A 23,313-nucleotide genomic window follows, 5' to 3' on the forward strand; every position below is an offset into this window, starting at 1 on the left:
GGAACAGACGGAACGTCATTTGTGATTGGGCGCGCAAGAGCGATGGTCAGAGCGTCAGCCTCGGTCCCGCCCCCCTGGGGCTCAGCGCTGTAGGCGCTCGATTGCATTTGCGCAGTCTGGAGAGCTAGCCTCGGGGGCGGGGCCGGGCATCAGCTCCTCGCCTTTTAGGGGCTGGGTAGTCTATCTGCAGGAGCACCTTGCGTTGGGTCACACAGGTATTGTGGCTGGAACCCAGATATCTGGCTCCAAGTCCACTCCTCCCTATTTCGACATCACTCTGGTGCCTCCAGATACGCGTCTGGAACGTGAACCCTGGCCATTGCCTCCTGCCAAGCCAAACCCTGCAGGTAGTAGGAAAACACTGCTGTTAGCTTTATTCTTTGCTGAGGAAGAAACTTGTATCTACACCTATTTTTCCTTTGGGTAGTAATAAAGCTCACTAGGTTTACGGCCCTAAAAAGAACTATTATTTTCTCCATTTTACAGATGAGAAAACAGGTTAAGTAACCTGCCCAAGATCTCACAGCCACTAAGGGCAGAGCCAATATCTGTACACGGGTAGTATTGCTTTAGAGCCGTCGTTCTTAACTTACTACTCCATACTGCCTATGCACCATACTGCAGAGGTGGCTTGCTGCAAGATGAAAGAAGGAAGCTGGTCCTACCCTCCTGGGCCACATAGTTACTGCTGGCAACCGCTGACACTCTGAAGTGGTTGTCCTCTCTTGTTCAACCCATCCATTACGGACATGGGAACAAGGCTGGATTTCCCTGCAGTACAGGGTGAACAGCAGCCACATCATTTAGGAGGAAGATCTTCGAAGCCTTTACTCAAAAGGGATCTGGGGGGGGGGGGCGATTCTGCCTCGTAGAGCTTCATTTCCCTGAGTAGTGACCCTGATCCAGAGCAGGTTCATCTACTTTGCTGGGCTCTCCCTCCACAATTCCCTTAGTCAACCCTGTGAGGAGGCAGCTTTCATTCCATTTCACAGAGGAGCAAACCCAGTGAGAAAAGTGGGGCAACATACCTGAACTGGACCAGGACTTCAGGGCTTCCTGGTTCCCAAGTCTGTACTATTAACCCCAGCAAGGCTCTCTCCCTGGGAAAAGTCCCCAAAGGCTCCACAGAAAACAGACAGATGTCTCAATATGAAGAGGAAGTAGAGGTTACCCAGGTGACTGGTACCCAGAGTCTGGACTTTCTCCTAGGAACCATGGAAGCTATAGACAGTTTTAGGCAAAAAAGAAATGAAGTCAGAGATGCATTTTAGAGTTTTTCTTAAAAAATAAGCAAACAAACAAACAACTACAGAGAAGGCTACTTGCTGCAGGTGTGCAGGCCGGAAACGGTGGAGGAGTGAAAAAAATGTGTGCATTTGAAAGATATTCGGAATAGACTTGCCAGGTCTTAATGAATTAATGGAGGAGGGAGGGAGACGGAGTAATTAGGGATGACTTCTGGTATCTTGGTTTGAGCAATTGAGAGACTGGTGGTGCCATTTTTGGAGACAGGGGACAGTGAAGGAGAAGTTGGACTGGACGTGAGAGAGTGATCAATTCAGCCATGGACACGTGCATGCAAGGTGATGTCAGACGGAGATGTAGAAGTCTGTGGCTGGCTATTTGGGTCTGGAACTCAGGGTCAAGGGCTGGGCTGGCGATATAAGCTTTGAGGGGCATCACTTGTGGAAATGGAACCATGCAGTGGATAAGACTGCCCAAGGAGAGTGACTTGGTTTCTCTCATGGCCAAGGAAAAGAGGCTACAGAGGAGCATGGGGGAGGGGTGGGGAGACTAGAGATATAAGAGGAAATCAGGTGGGGGGGGTCATATAAAAATAAGAGTGACTGAGGAAGCAAGACAGGACAGCAATGACAAATGCTGTTGAAAGGTCAAGCAAGGTAAAGACTAGAACTTTAATGTCTTTAATGAAGGAGGTTTCAGTGATGTGGTGAGGCAGAAGTGAGAATTTCCAGGGACTATGAAATACAGGAAAGATGAAGCAAATGGAGTCTTTAGAGCAGGCCACTGTTTCCAAGAAACCTGGCAATAAAGGGGAAAAGGGAAAGAAGGTGGTAGAGGGACAGAAGTTGGTGGGAACTGAGGGCTATTACTTTAATGGCTGCTCTTTCCTCGGTGAAGGGGGCACCTGGGAGGCTAGGGGGATCTTGAAGAGTGGTAGATCTGGGGAGCATGCAGGAGATTTTGAGGTTGGTGTTGGGGAGAGCTGGAGACAGAGCCAACCCAGCAAACATGGGACTGCCGGACAGTGTTGAGGACCTGGTGGAGGCTGGCGAGGTACATACATAGCACTGATCTGTATGGTTGTGCGATTTTTTTTTTTTTTTCCAGCAGCACTTCCAGCTCAGGGGCTTATTTAGAGAAGCCAGAAGATTGGATTTTTTTCCTGAGTTGGAGTGCTCCCAGGCAGATGTGACAGAAGAAAAACTGCACAATGGAGGTAAGCATATTGGGAAGAATGTGATGGAAATGATAAACCCTGCACTTTCAGTGGATGGAGAAGGAAATAAAGATTGGAGAAAGGTGATACATACAACAAAGTAGAAGGACGAGTGGACTGGAGGCTTCCGCAGGCCAGGCAACAGTGGGCAGAATTCTGAGAACAGCCAAGGGACGGTCAGAGATCAGGTGTCTGCGTTTACAACTTCAGAGGTGGAGCTCTTCTTCTGCGGTGATACAGCAATCTAGGGTGTGAGCCTGGAAGTAGAGGAATGAAGAAGGCTGGAAAAGAAAATCTCTGGAGCCTGGAGTCAAAATGACCAATGATTGGAGAGGAGGGCTAGGACTCCAGATACCATATCTTACCCCTGTAGCCCAATCCACTATGGTGCCTGAGCCACTCTAGCTGCACCCGTCAGAGAGCACAAAGCCCTATTATAAAGCACTCACGTAGCAGGTTTTGAGAGCCTGAGGCCCCACATTCAAAAACTCTTGGTTTTTGTGGGTCTGGCGCCAATTTTTCCTTCCCCATTTAAGCCAGAGTTTTGTCTTCATGACCTGTGGTGACAAGAACAGGTCTTCATTCGCCTGCGAACACACTTGGAGAGGGAATCCCAGTGGTTCCCTCACATTCAGTGAGGAGGTTTCAATCTCTGTTACCGATCAAATCTCATTGCTTTTATCTTTTGTGCCTTTTACGACCTAGCCTCATGATCACTTGTCACACAGGCCAACCCTGACTCAATGTGGAGGAGACCACGCAAGAGTGTGAATACCAGGAGGTGGGGATCCCTGGAGGGTCATCTGTTTTCATTTTGTAATTTTTCTCTGGCTATGTAAGGCCTGCTTCAGTGTCCACCCCTGTGGTGATGACTTTCAAAAGTTGATGTCTAGCCCAGGCCTGTACCTGTACATTCAACTGCCTGCATTGACATCTGGACCAGAAGTCTCTAGGCTACCTCAAATTCAACTTGTCTGAGATAGAACTAGAGATCATTTTTCTTTCCAAAATCAGATCCTCTTCCAGTTTCTCCGTATCTAGGAACCCCGCCACTATCTACGCATTCACTCAAGGCTGAACAGTGGCATTATCCTTGAAGCCACTTTGTTACTCTTTCACATCCAATTCGTCGCCACGTCTTGTTGATTTTGTTCCTACGTGTCTCTGCAGACTGCCCAGTTCTCCTCCCCTTCACCATCGCTCCAGTCCAAGTCTAAGCGAGCCCCAGCTTCATCGTCTTTTGCCCAGACGACTGCATTGGCTTCCCAGCCGGTCCTACCATAGCTTCTATGAGCCTTTTTCATTTTGATCTTAACTTCAGCAGCCAAAGTGATTTTACACAAGAAATATTTTCTCAGCTTCCCACTGTCCTAAACTTTCTAGCATGGCCTACAAAGGTCTTGCCTGGTCTTAGCTCTTCTATTCTCTCTCGTGGCTCTCACCCTATTCCTTACTCTCTAAACTCTCAGTTCCTTTTCTTGTCTTTTTTTTTTTTTTTTTTTTGGTGTGGCAAAATATACATAACTTAAAATGTACCATCTTAGCCATTTTTAAATGTTCTGTGACATTTAAAATTTTACATTATTGTGCAGCTATCACCACCATTCATTTCCAGAACTTTTTCATATTCTCCAGCTGAAATTCTGTGCCTGTTAAACACTAGCTCCTCACGCACCACCTCTTTCTTTTCATCCGTCTAAAGGAGCCCTGCCGCCTTCTTGTTCTTTATACACAAACCGCCCTCTGTCTGAAACACTCTTTTTTTCCCCTTTGCCTAGTGAGCAACCAGTCAGCTGTAGTGTCACGTTCTCAAGGAAGCCTCCTCGGACTCCCAAGTTCAGACCAGAAGCTCCTGTAACTTCTCTCAAAAACCTTGTTCCTCTCGGAAGAGCACACATCTCAGTTTGTATTTCAACACATGTTGTGTAATTGTTTAATTGATGAGTGCTTTCGCTCTGCCTTCTCTTAACATAGTGTTTAGTGTCAGGAGTTCCTCACTGTGTCCCCACCGCCAGGCATAGTGCCTGGCACACAGCAGGTGCTCAAAATTTGTTGGGCGAAAAACAAATGGACGAGTTCCGCTTCCCTGCGTTGGGCCATCCATCCGTGTGACACCTGTGAGTGCCTCCACCCCCAGACTGGGGTGTGTCCCTCCAGGGTCGGACTTTAGCACCTCATCCAGGCTGGCAGGAGGCTGTGCTCTTTGGTTTGCCTATCTCGGACTTCCCGCCCAGCTGCGCAGACGGCAGAACCCACAGCGGGGGCGTGTCGCGGACTTACGCAGAACCTCCCTGTCTCGGCACGTCAGTTCTCCACCCCAGGAGGAATCGAGCTTAGACCCAGAAGTTTCCTCGCACCTCCGGACGTGGGAATTACACGCTTGGACGTCAAACCCAAGCGGGTGAGAGCCAGCAGACGGGAAGAAAGCTGGGAGGAGCGCGCGCCCCTGCCACTCCCCCTGTGCCTTTGGGTGGCAGCCCTTTAAGAACTAGCTAATTCGGGACTCCTCCGGGACTGGGCGGGGAAGCCACTCCAGGATTGGCCGGTTCGGGTGCGGGTGTCGCTTAGCAGCTGCAAATAGAGATTCAAGATTCGCGCATGCGCACCATCGCCTACCTGCGCCTGGGCCGCCAGTGACCTGGGCCGGGTCCGCCCGGTGGGCTGAGGTTGCAGAGGCGGCGGCGGGTGGTACGGCGGTGAGGCGGCGCGGCGGGCGGGCGCCGACTCCCGGAGGCCGCCGTCGGGGCGAGGTGAGGGCTGGCGGGCGGAGTCGGGTGCCCCGGCCCGTTAGCGGAAAGCAGGCGGGGTCGGGTGTGGCGCAGGGCGGGCCTGGAGGTGGAGGCGGCCCCGGGCCCGCCCCGCCCTCAGGCCCGACTTAGCCCCACCCGGTTTCGTGGGTCTTCCCCGAGTCGCCTGTCCCCCCTTTCTTCCCCGGGCGGCTCTCTGGACTCGGGGACAGCCGGGGCGCGCCTGCTGGAACCCTAAACTGACTGATGCGCGTGGAGCGCTGCTCCCGGTGGGAAGAGAAGGGGTGTGTCCAAATGAGAGAGGGGACGATTTCCTTGATTATCCTTGATTATCCACGAAGCCCCGGTCTGAGTACTGTTTAATTTTAATTGCAAACTTCCCTTACCATGCCGAAATTATACGACTTGGTTTACCAAATACTGGGTGCACTGGACCAGCTTTTCCGAACATTAGATGTAGGAGGTGATGTACATTTGTGTCCATCACAGGCTCACCTCTAGACCTCCAGGGACAGAAGGATAAAGCAGTCTGGGAAAAATGAGGTTTTTAGAAATCAAAACCACAAAAGAATTATTCCTAGTGGCGAAAAGTATTTGGTGACATTTGTTACATGGTCAGAACAAAAAAGTAAAGCTCAGACCAATGGATAGGGTAAATCTTAATTAAATTTTACAAAGGAATTAATCCCGATAAAGGTAATTTTAGTAAAATTAAAATGTAAATAATTGAAGGTGGTTTCATATTGGTAAATAGAATTAAATCGATATAATAGAGTTTGCTCTGGAAAATACATTGTAGACAATGCGGTTATAGCTCTGTTTGTCTTTACAACACAGAAGACATCTTGGAGTCCGAAAGTTTTATTCTCAGAAAGAGCCTCAGAAACAAGCTGCATCCAAAAGGTGATGGAGGGTCAGAGAGGAAAATTGGCTTATTCAAAGTAACACAGCGAGTAAGGAGTAATTGTAACAAGTGTGACCCTAGGCCTCTGCTCCTTCTATTAACAGGTCTCTGATTAGTTTAGTAATGCTCTAGGAGAAAGAGAAAATAGAAATAGGGTAGCTGTGATCCCCAAAATTGGATTTAGAGAGGCAAAGTATATTGAAAAGATTGTATAGGCTTTCAGATGTTTTCAGTAAGGAAGTTTGGGTTTGAAACCTGGCTCTCTCGCTTATGTGTTAGTTTTCCTACCTGTCCAGTGTAGATCATGCCTACCTCATAGATAGTTTTGAACAGTAAATAACATTATCAGTTTAAAAGTTCCTAGCACAGTGCCTTGCACGTAATGTTAGTCGCTATCAAGTTCAGTCCCCTACTCTTTTTAACTCATTTCAGAGATATGTGTACCCTCCCTATCCCCACACCATCCCCAAGAAACATGGAACAGAGGATCCTGAGTGATCTACACATTAGGTTACCGGTTCTCAAGTTGAAGATGAATTCAGTAAGGGTGACTAACCCAGTTTTGTTTCCTGTATTGTGTATTTGAGGAGTGGGTAATATGCCTCATGGTGAAGACTTGTGTTTGAGTATTTGTGTGCCCAATGAAATTCGTTGTTTGTTTGCATTACCGTTTTGCAAGGCTTGGTCCTGGTCTGGTCGTTTAATGCTGTTTTTCTCTCCTGCTTTTTCTTTCCCTCTTTTTTGGAGGAGGAGGGGGAGGAGCATGTGTGGTAGGGATTTGGGGGTGGGCTAAGGGTGAGGAAAAAAAAAAACCAATGGGAACAAGCAAGGGTGGCCTCCAGCTAAGGACAAAGTCTTTGCTGGTAGAATAGGGATAATCTATGACACGAGCAGTTTATAAATAGATGCTGAGAAGAGGATTTAGGAAATGGGGGAGGCAGATTAAAATGTAATTTTTATAAAGCGTGGTAGCTGTGACTTGGGTATGTATATTTGATTACTAATTCAGTTTCTACTTCAGAAAAATTCCATCTGTATAAATGTCTTTTTCTCTCCAAGTAGAAATTTATTGTGGAAAAGTGTTCAAAATACAGATTAGGATATGACAAGATCTGAAAACCCACATTTCTTGTTTCAGTGGGCAAAAATAAGGCAGCTGTTAGGTCATTCATTCGTTTGCTTAACAGTTTTTACTGAAGGCTTCTCATGTGTGCCAGGCATGGTGTTAGGTTAGGAAGCCAGTCTACTGGCTTGTAGAGGGAGCCGGGAAGACCTGGAAGAGACTATTGTCTTTGTGTGAGTACTCTGCGGGTGCTTTTGTCTTTGTATAATCGATAATACATTTTTTTTTTTATTATTGTGGCATGATTTTTCAGATTTATACCATTACTTCTTGTTTCTTATTTTTATTTATTAAAAAATATTTTTTTAGGGGCACCTGGGTGGCTCAGTCGGTTGAGCGTCCGGCTTCAGCTCAGGTCACAATCTCGCGGTTCGTGGGTTCAAGCCCCGCATCAGGCTCTGTGCTGACCGCTTGCTCAGAGCCTGGAGCCTGCTTCGGATTCTGTGTCTCCTTCTCTCTCTGCCCCTCCCCCGCTCATGCTTTGTCTCACTCTGTTTCTCAAAAATAAATAAACATTAAAAAAAATTTTTTTTTTTTTTACATTTTATTTATTTTTGAGAGAGACAGACAGACAGATAGATTGTGAGTGGGGGAGAGGCAGAGAGAGAGGGAGACAGAATCTGAAGCAGGCTCCAGGCTCCGAGCTGTCAGTACAGAGCCCGACACAGGGTTGGAACCCACGAGTCACAAGATCATGACCTGAGCCGAAGGCAGATAATTAACTGAGCCACCCAGGCATCCCACTACCTCTTGTTTTTTGAACTGAATACTAGTTAAATGCAGATAGCTTTTATTTTAATTAATTCTGAGATTAGAATACCTTCTAGTTTGGAAATGTCATGTAGTTATGGAGCTGCTCACTATAAAACATGTTTTTCAACATTCAAGCAGAAATCATTGAAACTACAGTTAATTAGCAGAAAAGATTATTGATCTACTTATAGAGATGCTTATTTTATTTTATTTTATTTTATTTTATTTTATTTTATTTTATTTTATTTTTAAAGTTTATTTATTTTGAGAGAAAGAGAAAGCATGAGTGGAGAAGGGGCAGAGAGAGAATCCCAAGCAGGCTCCACGCTGTCAGTGCAGATCCCGAGACAGGGCTCAAACCCACAAACCACGAGAGCATGACCTGCGTGGAAGTCAGGAGCTTAACTGACTGAGCCATCCAGAGCCCCTACTTATAGAGATATTTAAAAATGATGCTTACACATAAAAAGCAAGTGGGAGCATAATTTAAGTAAGTGATATAAAGATCTGAAGTTAATACTTTATTCTTCAAAGTTTATTTAAAAATAATTCCAGGGGTGCCTGGGTGGCTCAGTCGGTTCAACATCCGACTTCGGCTCAGGTCACGATCTCGTGGTCCGTGAGTTCGAGCCCCGCGTCGGCTCTGTGCTGATGGCTCAGAGCCTAGAGCCTGCTTCCGATTCTGTGTCTCCCTCTCTCTCTGCCCCTCCCCCTTTCATGCTCTGTCTCTCTCTGTCTCAAAAATAAATAAAACGTTAAAAAAAAATTAAAACAATAAAAAAATAAAAACATAAAAAAATAAAAAAATAATAATTCCAGTTTTAGGAAATTGCAAAGATAGTACAGAGTGGTCCCATATGCCCTTTACCCTACTTTCCCCCCCATTGGTTACATCTCACTTAGGTATAGTACAATATCAAATCCAGGAAATCAGCATTGATTTAAAGTATGTATACCTTCATGCCCATTTTAGCACTTAATGTAGATTCCTATCACCACCGTCGCAAAATACAAAATTATTCCATCACCACAAAGATCTTTTGCTCTCCCTTATAATAATCGCAACCATTCCCCTCCTCCCCACCACCTCTAACCCTTAGCAACTACTAGTCATTTCTCCATCTCTGTAATTTTGTCATTTTGGGAATGTTACATGAAAGGATTCCTACGGGGGGGTGCCTGGGTGGCTCAGTTGGTTAAGTGTCTGACTTCGGCTCAGGTCACGATCTCGCGGTCCGTGGGTTCGAGCCCCACATCGGGCTCTGTGCTGACAGCTCAGAGCCTGGAGCCTGTTTCAGATTCTGTGTCTCCCTCTCTCCGACCCTCCCTCATTCATGCTCTGTCTCTCTCTGTCTCAAAAATAAATAAACGTTAAAAAAAAAAAAAGAAAGAAAGGATTTCTACGGTATGTGACCTTTTGAGGTTTTTTTTTTTTTTTCACTCAACACAGTGCTCTTGAGATCCATCCAAGTTGTTCTGAATTTCAGTAGTTCATTTCTTATTACTGCTAAGTAGTATTCTGTGGTATGAATCTAATGTTTTATTTAACCATTCAGTATTTGTAGAATTTTTGGTTGATTCCAGTTCTTGGCCATTACAGATAAAGCTGTTATGAACAATTGTACACAGGGTTTTGTGTGGATGTAAATTTTCATTTCTCTGGGATAAATGCCCAGGAGTGTGATTGATAGATCATATGTTAATTTCATGTTTAGTTTAGTTTTTTAAAGTTTATTTATTTTGAGAGAGAGAGAGGGAGAGAAGCACAAGCAAGGGGAGAGGCAGAGAGAGAGAGAGGGGAGAGAGAGAATCCCAAGCAGGCTCTATGCTGTCAGCGCAGAACTTGACATGGGGCTCAATCTCAAAACCTTGAGATCATGACCTGAGCTGAAATCAAGAATCAGATGCTTAACCGACTGAGCCACCCAGGCGCCCTTGCATGTTTAAGACACTGCCAAAAAAAAAAAAAATAAATAAAAGTAAAGGACACTGCCAAACTATTTTCCAGAGCGACTCTACCATTTTATAGTCTTACCAGTAATGTATGAGAGATCCACTTCCTCTGTGTGCCTTGACAGCATTCACTTTAAAAAAAAAATCTTAGGTGTTTTCACAGGTATAGAGCATTATCTTACTGTGATCTTAAGTTACTATCCCTGACTTGTTAGTGATGCTGAACATCTTTTCATGTGCTTATTTGCCATCTGTATATTCTTTTTGGTGAAATGTCTGTTCACGTACTTTGCCCATTTTCTAACTGGATTTTTTTTACTGTTGAGTTTTGAGAATTCTTTATAAATTCTAGATATACAGAGACCCTTGTCAGATATGTGGCCTACAGATATTTTCTTCCAGTCGCTGGATTGTCCATGTTCTTTCTCCTTTTCACGTGAGCTTTTGCAGATCGAATGTTTCTAATTTGATGAAATCCAATTTACTGATTTTTGTGGATTATGCTTTTGGTGTCATGTCTAAGAACTCATCCCCAAGTCCTGAAGATCTTCTCTTACATTTTCTTCCATTTTTATAGTTTTACTTCTTAGATTTACATTTATGATCCATTTTGAATTGACTTTTATGTAAGGTGTGAGGTTTGGGTCAATAATTTTTTTTTCTATAGCTATCCATTGCTTTGGCACCAAATATTGAAAAAATTGTCCTCCCTCCATTGAATTGCTTTGCACCATTGTTGAAAATAATTTAGCTGTACTACTGTAGATCTATTTCTTTGTTCTCTCTTCTGTTCTATTGATCTGTGTGTCTGTTCCTCTGCCAATACCACACAATCTTGACTACCGTAGCTATATAATAAGTCTTGAAATGGAATGGCATGGTTCCTTCCACTTTACTCCTTTTCAAAGTTGTTTTAGCTATCTTAGTTTCTTTGCCTTCCCATATAAATTTTAGAATACTCTATCTTTACAAACTGTCATTCTGATATTTTTATAGGAATTACATGATACCCTTATGTCAGTGTGATGGAGAATTAACATCTTTACTATGTTGAGTTATCCAGTCTGTGAACATGATGTATTTTCTCATTTAAAACTTTTTTGACTTCTTTCAGCAGTGTTTTGTAGTTTTCAGCATAGAAGTCTGTACATGTATTGTTAGATTTATAAGTATTTTATTTTAAAAATTATAGCTTTATTGGGATCTTTTTTTTGGTGTGATTGTAAATGGTATTTTATTTTTAATTTCGGTTTCTATGTGTTCTTGCTAGTTTATAGAAGTACATTGATTTTTGTATGTTGATATTATGTCTTGCAACCTTGTTGAACTCAATAGTTCTAGAAGGTTTTTTTGGTGGGCTCCTCAGGATTTTTCATGTAGATGATTTTGTCATCTGCAAATAGGAGTAGTTTCGTTTCTTCCTTTCCTATCTTTATACCTTTTATTTCTGTTTCTTGCCTTGTTGCACTAAGTAGAACTTCCAGTAATATGTTGAAAAATAGTTGTGAGAGGAGACATCCTTGTTCCTGATTTTAGAGAGAAAGCATTCAGTCTTTAACCATTAAGTATGATGTTAACTGTAGGCTTTTTGTAGATGCTCTTCCTCTAATTGACGAAGTTCACCTCTGGTCCTATTTTGCTGAAATTTTTATCATGAAGCACGGTTGAATTTTGTCAGACACCTTTTCTGCATTAATTGATATCATTTTTTTGGCCTTTTAATATCATGGATTATAGTGGTTGATTTTACTATGTTAAGCCAGCCTTGCATCCTGGAATAAATCTCATTTGGTTATGATGTCTAATTCTTTTTATTATATTGCTGATTTCTAGTTACTAATATTTTGTTAAGGATTTTCACATATAAATTCATGAGTATTATTGGTCTACAGTTTTCTGGGTTTAATATCAGGGTAATATTAGTTTCATAAAATGAATTTGGAATTATTTCCTCCTCTTTTATTTTTTGAAAGAGATTGTGTGTAATTGGTGTTAATTCCTTTTTACATGTTTGGTAGTATCCTCCAGTGAAACCATCTGGACTTGGAGATTTCAGAGTTTTAAAATTACAAATGAAAATTTCTTAATAGGAAATTTAGTTATAAGATTGTTTAAATTACATGTTTCATATTGGGTTGAATTGTGGTAGTGTTTTTTGAGGAATTGACCATTTTACCTACATTGTCACATTTATGGGTGTAGAGTTGTCTATAGTATTCCATTGTTTATTTTTTTGATGTCCATAGTGTCTATAGTGATATTTCCTATCTGATTCTTGATATTAGTAATATGTCTCTTGTCTAGTTTTTTCTTTGTTGTTTTGGTAGAGATTTGTCAATGTTGTTGATCTTTTGAAAGGACTAAAATTTTATCTCATTGATTTCCTCTATTACTTTTCTGTTCCTAGTTTCATTGATTTCTATTATTTCCTTCCTCCTGTCTGCTTTGGGTTTTTTGTTTGTTTGTTTTCAGTTTGTTTTTGTTTTTTGCTCTTCTTTTTCTAGTTTCTTGACATGTGAGCTTAAGTTATTATTTTGAGACTTTTCCTCTTTTTTAATGATAGCATTTGGTGCAGTAAATTTACCTCTTAGCACTACTTTCGCTGTGTCTCACAAATTTTGATAGGTTTTCCTTTTTATTCAGTTCAGTGTATTTTTAAATTTCCTTTGAGACTTCCTTTTTGACTCATTGATTATTTAAGTGTGTTGTTTAATTTTTAAGTGTTTGGAGGTTTTTAGTGCCTCTCTTTGATTAATTTCTATTTTGATTACATTGTGGTCCCAGAACACACTCTGTGTGCATTTTTAAAATTTGTTGAGGTTTGTTTTATGACCCACGTCTATCTTGCCGTATGTTCTGTCAGTGCTTGAAAGGAACTCTGTTGTTGGATGGAGTGTTCTATAAATGTTGATTACCTACTTTTGTAGATAGTGATGTTAAGATCTCCTATATCTTTGCCGGTTTTCCATCAATTGTTAAGAGTGATGTTGAAGTTTTCAACTGTAATTTTGTGGATTTGTCTATTTCTCCTTTCACTTTATCAGTTTTGCTTCACCTATTTTACACCCCTATTATTTAGTGCATATACATTTAGTTTTATGTCTTCTTGGTAGATGTATTCTTTAATCATTATGTAATGTTTTTCTCCATCTTTGGAAATTTTCTTTGCTTTGAAGTCTGCTTATGATATTAATATAACTTACTCTTTTTTTTGATTAATGTTTGCATGGTATATTTATTCATTTACTTTCAATATACCTATAATTGTTTGTTTTTTAATTTTTTTTAACGTTTTATTTATTTTTGAGACAGGGAGAGACAGAGCATGAACAGGGGAGGGTCAGAGAGAGGGAGACACAGAATCTGAAACAGGCTCCGGGCTCTGAGCTGTCAGCACAGAGCCGGACACGGGGCTCGAACTCACGGACCAAGAGATCATGCATGACCTGAGCTGAAGTCAGCCGCTTAACTGACTGAGCCACCCAGGCGCCCCTATACCTATATTGTTATATTTGGTGTGAATTTCTTGTAGAAAGTAAATAATTGGGTCATTTGTTTTATCCACTTTATCAATTTCTGTCTTTAATTATGTATTTTGACCGTTTACATTTACTGTAATCATTGATATGTTAGGGCTTAATATGGTGTTTTACTTTTTGTTTTCTGTTTATTCTGTTTTCTTTCTTCTTTATTTATTTATTTTTTTAAATATGGAACGCTTCACCAATTTGTGACATCCATGCACAGTGGCTACACTAATCTTCTCTGTATCGTTCTAATTTTTAGTATATGTGCTGCCAAAGTGAGCACTAAGATTCTGTTTTCTTTTTTCCTGCATTCCTGTGAATAATTCAGACATCTTTTAGAAGTCCATTTGTATTTACATATGGTGTTTTTGAATGTATCTCTTTGTATAGCTTTTTCAGTGGTTGCTCTAGTATACACCTGTGTACATATGCATACTTATATATGCATGTATGTGCATCTATGTTTGTGCATATTTATGATTTATCAGTTTCCTGGAGACAGGATTTTACCATTTCAAGTGAAGCATTGAAACTTTTCCTGCCTTTACATCTCTGTACCCGCCATTACTAATTGTCTTAAATATTTCCTCTAAATACATTGAGAGTATCAGAAATGTTCTAGTAACTTCAGTCATCCAACATAACTTACAAAACTCATGAGAAGTATAGCCTATTGTATTTTCCCATGTTTTTATTCTCTTTGAGTTTGTTTTTGTTTCCCAAGTTTCCTTGTTTTATCATTTCCTTTTTGTTTAGAGAACTTCCTTTAGCCGTTCTCTTAGAGCAGGTGTGCTGACAACAAATTCTTTTAGTCTTCTTCATCTAAATATGTTTTAATTTTCCTTTCCTTTTTGAAGGATATTTTTGCTGAAAATACAGAATTCTGGGTTGGCCGTTCTTTTCTCTTAGCACTTCAAAAGCGTGCTTCCTTTTGGCCTCCATGTTTCTGTGAGAAATTTGCTGTCGTTTGAATTGTTTTCCCCCCTCTGTATTATTTTCTGCTGCTTTCAAGATTTTTTCTGTCTTTAGTTTTCTTAAGTTTGACTGTTACTTTTGTTGGCATGGATTTCCTTAGGTTTATCCTTTCTGGGGTTTATTCTTTTTTTAAAATACATTTTTTAATGTTTTTATTTATTTTTTGAGAGAGAGACAAAGCACACGTAGGGGAGGGTCAGAGAAAGGCACAGAATCCAGAGCAGGCTCCAGACTCTGAGCTGTCAGCACAGAGCCTGACGTGGGGCTCGAACCCATGAGGAGTGAGATCATGACCTGAGCCAAAGTCAGACGCTCAACCAACTGAGCCACCCAGGTGCCCCTGGGATTTATTCTTTTTGAATCTGTTGCCTTATGTCTTTTGCCAAATTTGGGAAGTTTTCAGACATTTCTTTGAATACTTTTTCACTCCTACCCTCTTTCTCCTCTCCTTAGGACTCCAGTGACAGGTGTGTTAGATAATTTGTTATAGTCCCACAGTCCCTGAGGCTCTGTATAATATTTTTCAATCTAACTTCTCTCAGATTGTTTAAATTAAGTAATTTTTATGTTCTGTCTTCATGTTTACTGATTCGATTCCTTCTTCTGTCCCCTCCATTTTGCTGTTGAGCTCATCTATTGAGTTTTTTACTTCAGTTATTGTATTTTTTTACATTCTAAAACTTCCCTTTGGTTTTTTATACCTTCTATTGCTTTGCTGAGACTTTTAATTCTTCATTTGTTTCAAGTGTGTCTATATTGCTCATTGAAGCATTTTATGATGGTTTATTTTATTTTTTTATTAAAAATTAAAAAAAATTTTTTTTAATGTTTATTTTTGAGACAGAGAGAGACAGAGCCTGAGTGGGGAAGGGGCAGAGAGAGAGGGAGACACAGAATCCGAGGCAGGTTCCAGGCTCTGAACTGTCAGTACAGAGCCTGATGTGGGGCTTGAACTCACGAACCCTGAATTCATGACCTGAGCCAAAGTCGGACACTTAACTGACTGAGCCACCCAGGCACCCCTATGATGGTTACTTTAAAGTTTATCGTCTTGATGTTGGCATCAGTTGATGGTCTCTTCTTATTCAATTTCAGATTTTCCTGGTTCTTAGTATGACCAGTGGTTTTTTTTTTTTATTAAAACCTGCACATTTGGGGTGTTATGAGACTCTGGGTCTTATTTAGATCTGTTTTAGTTGGCCTTTGTTGACACTGTGTTAGCAGGGGTGGTGGAGGTACTATCTCATTACTTCCAGGTGGGAGTAAAAGTTCAGGTTTCCCCACTGGGCCTCTTTTGGGTCCCTGAAGAGAAGGGGATTTCTGTTTCCTTAATGCTACAATGGGAGAGGCTGCCTCTTTGCTGCCTGTAGCTCCCTACCTGATCTCTGACACTCCAGCAGTGTGGAGAGTTCGTGGGGACACCTCATTACTGCCAAGCAAAAATAGAAGTCTGGGCTCTTATTTCAGCCTTTGTTGTGGGTATATATGATGGCTGCAGTTTTTCTGTGGTGGTTGACTGGAGTAGAATGTTTTTGTCTAAACTTTACTGTTTTGCTAGGCTGCACGCACCTTTCCTGGTTCTTTGGCTGGAGAGACCAGGCTCTTTTTCATTGTTGGGCTTTTTTTTTTTTTTTTTTTTTTTTTTCCTGCCTGCATTCATTGGCATTTCTGGGTTGCCGGTTTCTCCAGCACCAAGACTAGGATATCTGAGGCAAAAAGAAAATTGAGCAAACTCATAACTGTGCCATTCCTCAGGTTCCAAAGTCCCTAGCCAGTCTGCTTTCCTATCCCCACCTTTCAGATGTTTATTTATGTTTATGTTGTATATAGTGTCCATATTTTTTATACCACTATTAGTGGGAGTAGGAAAAAGCCCTTCAACTCTACCTTTTCAGAAGCAAAAGCCCCCAGTTCATTCTTTTTTGAGCAGTGGTCAGATCTCTTATGAAAGTACAGATTGTCTCATCATAGTTCATAATCTGAATTTGCAAACATCAGCTCCCTACAGTATGCAAAGCTCTTACCAAGCGCTGTGAGGACACAAAGATGAGTCTCTCCCTATTTGTACTAATTTTTTTTTTCATTTTTTAGAATGCAAAGTACATTTTCAAAAAGGGAAAAACAATGTTGTCTCTGCTCTTAGACTCTAACACAGCAGTGTGTAAAATTCCTCCACCTCTCAGGCAGCTGTTGTCCTGTATGTTTACACACTCATATGTATACACAAACACAAGTAACACTTAATATCCCAGTATCCCCTTCATTTAAGCATCAGAAAAAATTTTAAATATCTTAAATGTATGCGGATTTCACTAGTTTCCGGTACTAGTAACTTGGGAGAACTGACCAACAGTTTTATTTATTTTGAATGCTATTGTTTGGTCACCCCAAGGATCAAGTGGGTCAAGCAGAGAATCTAAAGGGACAGTTGTGTCCTTTAGAGAGTGGTAGAACTTGTTCTTAGATTACTATCACTTGTAAAAGTTCACTGTTTTCCTTTCATTGGTTTAACACAATACCTGGCACATGGCAGATGCTCTATAAAAACAGCACTAGAGAGGCTATTTGGGGGTTGACAGTTGGAATACATGTATATTGCTTTTCCTTTAAAGAGCAGAGAATTTACTCAGCCCCCTAAGCAGTGTCTTTCTTATTTTGCCTTGGGGCATTTCTGTCCGGTCTCTGACTCTCTTGGTATCTCATTAATTCATTGTCTTTCTCGAGTTCTCTCTTTTTTAGGCGTGGTGTGGGGGGGGGGTGGGGGGGGGGGCTCAGTGTCTTTATATTGTTCTTTCTTATCTAGTAGTGTTTTTAGAAACATCTTCATTGCAAGTATTCTTTTTTTTTTTTTTTTTTTAAAGAGAGAGAGTGTGTGTGCGTGAGTGCACACCAGCAGGGGAGGGGGCAGAAGGAGAGGATGAGAGAATCTTAAGCAGGCTCCGTGCCCAGCACAGAGCCCATCTCAGAGCCCTTCTTGGGGGCTTGATCTCCCAACCATGAGATCATGACCTGAGCCAAAATCGAGAGTTGGACGCTGAATTTACTGAGCCACCCGGACACCCCTTAATTACAACTATTCTTAAACACTCCTCTACGTGCCTTGCAGAATAGTTACAACTTGCATGCACTGAAATAACACTGTTCTTAAGGTAGCAAGCAAGTTGTCATTCTTGTTTTGCTCCTAAGGCCTAGTCTCAAGTTGATCTTATAGTCTTCCCCTGTCTCTATCAGGGCTTTGTGCCTGTAAGTCTTTAAAATTTTGTTTCTAGGGGCGCCTGGGTGGCTCAGTCGGTTAAGCGTCCGACTTCGGCTCAGGTCATGATCTCGTGGTCCATGAATTCGAGCCCCACGTGGCGCTCTGTGCTGACAGCTCAGAGCCTGGAGCCTGCTTCGGCTTCTGTGTCTCCCTCTCTCTCTGCCCCTCCCCTGCTCATGCTCTGTCTCTCTCTGTCTGAAAAATAAATAAACATTAAAAAAAATTATTTCTAAATTAAATATTTCAAGCATTCCCGAAAGTATAAGAAGGTCATGAGATTAGCCGCAACACACCCAATCCCTGATGACCTCTTTGGTACCAGAGGCCTCAGCGTTGGCCAAGCAGCTGGGGTGCGGCCCACATGGCCTTCTGGCAGTTGGCAGGGCCTGCCACTGGTGCTGGGAACATAGCAATTTTGTGTGTGGAGGTATTTTTCCTGGGGCTTTTCACATGTTTACTCTTGAATGGAAAGTGTGGGGAGATGGGACAAATGGACTTTGTAGGATCTGTTGGCTAGTAGACCAAGTTTTCTTTTTGCTTTCTCTTGTTTTTATACCACTGCAGTCTCTTCATGGGTAAAATGGGAAGAATTATTCATTTATGCATTCCAGATAGGGTGTTTATTCTTAGAACCTACACTTAGGTAATGGAAATGAAAAATTAGTAAAATAGAGAACAAGGAGATAGGGTCTCTGAGAATTCGGAGGAGGTGGAAGACTTCCAGCCAGACAAGCCTGGGAAGGGGTCATGGAAAGGGTGGCTGCGGATTTGGATATGGGGAGATCAGAGGAGGAACAGACAGAGGAAAAGAATCCGTAGAGGCACAGAGGTGAAGAGAATAGTGTGCATCATGGGGGTTCCCCTTTCCTACTCCTTGTAGGAGTTGAGAGGCCAAATAAGGTGACGTATTTGGAGTTCTTTGAAAGAAAAGCCCACCAATGTGTATACCTATTCCCATCCTATCAAGTAGAGGACCTCACGAACAAAATCTATGAAACGGGATGTGTGGGTGCATGGAAAGACCCATTAAAGCTGCGTTCGCCACCTCACTGACCCCTGGTTGTGGGGCTGCCACGGCCTACGTGTGTAGGTTATGGCCTGTGCAAGCACCTGCAGAGTTCGCAGATGGGGCCAAAACCCAGCCAGGCTCTGCCAGGCTCTCTTTTCACCCTGAGAAGCGTTTTGGTCTGATTTGCCAAAGGCACCACGAGGGCTCAAGATCTGATTCCTTTTGTTGCTTAATAGTGCCCACATTTCATGGCCAAATATTGAGTAACTTACTGTAGTATAATTTGCTAAATGATTTCCTTTAGCCATCTGTAGGGACTCAGTCATCATTCTGAAGACTGGCTTGGGATCAAACACTTGGAGAAATTCAGGAGGACATGCTTTTCTCCCTCGGTTCCATTTTTACCTTCTGTTCTCCTTGCCACCAACTTCTGGTTGGATGCTCAGAATCCCTCTACTGCAGGTGAGGATAAGACAACAAAACTGCTCAGCACCTACCTGCCTGGGTGACCTGAGACGCATAGGTCACTGGGCCCCATCCCTGCTGCTTCAGCGTCTGGTGTTTCCTGTCCCTTCGGCGCCGTCTTGCTACCTGTGTCCTACTACCCACTGTCATTGCTGCTGCTCCTGAGCCTTTCTGGCACTGCTTCCTTGCTTCTCCATGCCTTTCTCCCTCATCCTAGTTGGTAGACTTCTGGAAAGGGAGAGATTCATTAGAGAGAAGGGAAAGGAGGATTATAAGTGAAGAAGAGACAGGAAGGAAAATGAAGGGATGAAGACAGGCCGTGACCTAGCAGTAGAGGCCAGGGAAGTAATAATAAAGGCAACATTTGCAGTTACAGTGGGGTGAGGGTGAAACAGCCAGAAAGGACGTTTCAAGGGCAGGGGTGTCTCTCTTACCATCATCTGCCTTCAGTAACAAGGTGCCTTTGCTTTCCTCAGGTGTCCTCATGACTTCCCCTGCAGACCATGTCTATGATCCTTTTTGCCTGTGTGGTGAGGGTGAGGGATGGACTGCCCCTCTCGGCCTCCACTGACTTTTACCACACCCAGGATTTTCTGGAATGCAGGAGACGGCTCAAGACTTTAGCCTTGCGACTGACCCAGTACCCAGGTCGAGGTTCTGCAGAAGGACGTGACTTCAGTATACAGTAAGCAAGCATGCTCACTCTTCCACGACATCCGCAAACTTGGGTTTACTTTTAACCATATGTTGGGGTAACATGAGGCCGATCACACTGTGTGTTAAGAGTAGGTCTGCCGTCAGACAGCAGTCTGAGGTTGTGTGCATTTACAGCCATCGGATCAAGGGGGTGTGCTGTTCCCACTCTTGCCCTTCTGTTGGTGGGGTTGCTCTTGAGTGTCGGGAGACCTGGGTTCAATCAGTTTTCATGTCTGTAGTTTGGTAGTTTATTCTGCATTAGATGGAGGGGTGGAAAAGCTGAGGAAGGGGGAAAAGTCTAGGGTATAATGTCAGAGAGGGAAAAGGGTGAGAGTAGGAAAGCCAAGAAAATAAAAGACTTCTAATTCTTGCCTTTAGTTTTTTACTTTTTAAATTTTTCGCCTGTTTGGTTTTTAAATTTAAATTAAAAAAATTTTTATTATGTAACGGAGCAGGGGAGTGAATAATGAGCACAGGTAGGTCCCTTTTCTGAGGGAACTTAAAGGCTAAGGAGGGAACAAGAGAAATACCTAACTGAATATCATACAGTAGGGAAAATGCTCCAGTGGAAGTAGGAATCAAGTGGTTACAATAATCCTAGTAAGAATGGCTAGTATTGTTGACTGCTTTCTATATGTCAGGCATTGTTCTAAGTGCTTTATTGGCCTGTGAGGTGGGTGACAGTATCATACGTGTTTTACAGAGGAGAAAACAGGTGAAGTGACTTAGCTGAGGTTGTCCTGTTAGTAAGTGGTAGGGCCCGGATTTGAGTATGGGCAACTGGGCCCCAAGGGCTGCTCCTCATGTGTTCTGTCATTTCTTATTCTAGGACTAAAATGCACGAAGCCATTCTACAGGAGGGCGCAGGGGTTGGCAGGTTTTGAAGTATCACGATGGCTTGTCATAGATTTTACATCATTGTTTTCCATTATTTGGGCCCTCATTTGCCAGGTTTCTCCTGCTCCCTTTGAACACTAAATTTTTAGTTGACCTGATAAGGTAGGGTCCTTTTAGGGGAATTCAGCCTCAGAATCCGAAAAACAAAAGGAAAAGGCCAGGCTTGACTTGGGGCTTGCTGGTGTCGTTGGGCAAGAGGGGGCCTGCCTGAAGGGGGGGCCAGGTAGCAAACACATGTGGCCGTTACCCTGTGGTGTGGGCTCTGGGGGCTCAGGAGCCAAAGCTGAGCTGCCTCTGTCCGCATTTGTGCCTCCTTTCTCTGGGTGCCCAAAACCACTGTCCTTCATGTCCCTCCCTCATTACGCTCTGATTCTCTAACACCTTATGGGATCTTGGTGCTACGCCTCAAACCTTTCTCTGTTAAGAAAACATCTTTGACATCAAATGAAATTATGGGTGCTTCAGTCATTTTTTGAAAACTAGAATATAAAACGTTCTGCTCATTTGTATTTTGAATTAAATATTCACCATTATTTTCACAGATGAAACTGAAGTTTGTGTGTTTTTTTTTTTTTGTACAGGTGGGCAGTACTATAGCTTATTTTATAGTTAAGGAGTTGAGTTATGTTCCTACGGTTACCATAACAAATTAAAACAACAGAAATTTATTCTCCCACAGTTCTGGAGCCCAGAAGTCTAGAATCGCGGTGTCTGCAGGTTCTAAGTGCTGTCTTGGAGGTTCTAAGGAAGACTCCTTCCCATGCCTCTCTACTACCTTCTAGTGGTTGCTGGCAGTCTTTGTCATTCCATGTCTTTTAGAAGAGTTACTCCAATCTCTGCCTTCTTGGTTACATGGCCTTCTTCCCCTCTGTCTCTAAAACCAAATTTCACACCGTCATTGGATGGAGGCCTACCCTAATCCATTATGATCTCATTTCATCTTAATTGTATCTGCAAAGACTGTTTCCAAATAAGGTCATGTTCACGGGTACTGGGAGTTAGGACTTGGGCCTATTTTTTGGGAGATACAAGTCAGCCCACAAATAGGGGCTTCTGGAAAATTCCTTGTATAAGGAGCAGGTTGTCTTTTTTTTTTTAATTGACAAAAGTTTTTATATAGAGACTTGCAATTATGAGAAGATGATAGAACAATATAACTGTAAAACTCTTTTCCAGAAACATTCTGAAATGTGAGTAAATATATATGAGAAATTATTTTAAATGTGTAGCTGAGCTTAAAATAAAGAATTCCCAAGGTGCCAGAAATGATGGGGAACAGAGTATCAGGGTGTAGTAAGTGTGTGAGCTGACATTGAGGCTCTTGGGTAATAAGTCAGTCATGGTAAACTCAGGGCTTGAGTTTCAGTACCCATTAAGGGAGAGGCCTTTGGGGTTGAGGTGTTGTGAGAAGACCCATGGATGAAGAAGGGATTCTTGTGAGGCCACACACAGCCCAGCTGGAATGAAAATAGGTGAGAAATAGCCACCCACCAGTACAGGGTAGCTCATCTCTACCTGGCTTTGAATGGGAAGGAAACACAAAATCTCATCTAAGAAATTGAAACCCAGCTTCTGTGCCTCCTGTAGGATTGGAGTTTGAGTTTATACTCTCCATGGTCTAGGAATTCCTAAACAAGGTTCAGCTCTCAGTTTTGGTTCCAGACTGATGACACTCCTGGAGTAGCTGGCCAGAACAAATGGAAAACCACTCTGGAAGGGACTATACCACCAATGCTGCACATAAAACCATTCTGGAAGAAGTGTGCCACAACTCAGTGCTTGAGAGATTCTTAAAGAAGGAAAAAAAAGAGAAAACAGCTCCACACTGGTCCCCTCACCAAAAGTTACAGAACAGCAGAGGAGATACTCTACAATGAGTGTGAGTCAGTAGACACCACAGACAGGAGAACTCGAGTCCCCAGAACTTCAAATGGTAGCATGACATTCTGAAAAGTGGTAGAAAAAGGAGAGAACCCTGCATTTATTTTATGAAACCAGAATCACCCTAATACCACAACCAGATAAAGAGTGTGCAGGAAAGGAAAATTACAGGCCAATATTACTTTGCATAGACACAAAAATCCTAAATAAAACATTAGCAAACTATATCCAGTAAGTTGTGTGTATGTGCATATGTACAAACTCATAACCTCTTGGCTTTATTTCAGGATGGCAGGATGATTTAACATTAGAAAGCTATTGATGTGGATTAAAGAAAAAAAATATTTTCCTCAGTAGATGCAGAGAAGTCTGAGGCTACTTCTCCCTCATGAAGCATGCATCCTTCGTGCACAAATTAGTAGAGTGATTGCACACTGTCAGTGGCAAATAACTGCTGTCTATTTCAATTTTTTTTTTTACATTTATTTATTTTTGAGAGACGGAGAGAGCACAAGTGGGGAGGGACAGAGAGAGAAGGGGACAGAATCTGAAGCAGGCTGCAGGCTCTGAGCTGTCAGCACAGAGCCTGACACGGGGCTCGAACTCAAAAACCGTGAGATCATGACCTGAGCCGAAGTTGGATGCTCAACCGACTGAGCCACCCAG

General features: G+C 42.4%; 1 protein-coding gene, 1 long non-coding RNA gene and 1 other non-coding gene across 11 annotated transcripts in view; 1 reads left to right on the forward strand and 2 right to left on the reverse strand.

Annotated features, from left to right (window-relative positions):
- Positions 1–3: 3 nt before the first annotated feature.
- LOC122241972 lies at positions 4–4,821 on the reverse strand. The gene is made up of 4 exons (XR_006222084.1): positions 4,742–4,821; positions 2,556–2,718; positions 1,029–1,221; positions 4–341 (listed from the first exon to the last, which is right to left on the reverse strand). It is a non-coding gene; the product is annotated as an uncharacterized LOC122241972 (long non-coding RNA).
- Positions 4,779–23,313, forward strand: part of SEC22C (SEC22 homolog C, vesicle trafficking protein) — a 33,880-nt gene continuing 15,345 nt past the window's right edge. For 5 of the 9 annotated variants that reach the window (XM_042998650.1, XM_042998651.1, XM_042998652.1 and 2 more), the window contains exons 1-2: positions 19,013–19,170; positions 19,650–19,858. In XM_042998650.1, the coding sequence (XP_042854584.1) occupies positions 19,677–19,858 (182 nt within the window). In that variant the 5' untranslated portion in view covers positions 19,013–19,170; positions 19,650–19,676. Of the gene's footprint in view, positions 4,863–5,077; positions 5,212–6,045; positions 6,112–17,968; positions 19,171–19,649; positions 19,859–23,313 lie in introns of those variants that run through there. The other 4 variants (XM_042998647.1, XM_007080995.2, XM_042998648.1 and 1 more) reach the window with 4 other exon arrangements.
- On the reverse strand, positions 13,646–13,751 carry LOC122230823. The gene has a single exon (XR_006207907.1). It is a non-coding gene; the product is annotated as a U6 spliceosomal RNA (small nuclear RNA).

This window comes from Panthera tigris, chromosome C2 (assembly GCF_018350195.1).
Source record: "Panthera tigris isolate Pti1 chromosome C2, P.tigris_Pti1_mat1.1, whole genome shotgun sequence".
NCBI classification, from domain to species: Eukaryota; Metazoa; Chordata; class Mammalia; order Carnivora; family Felidae; genus Panthera; species Panthera tigris.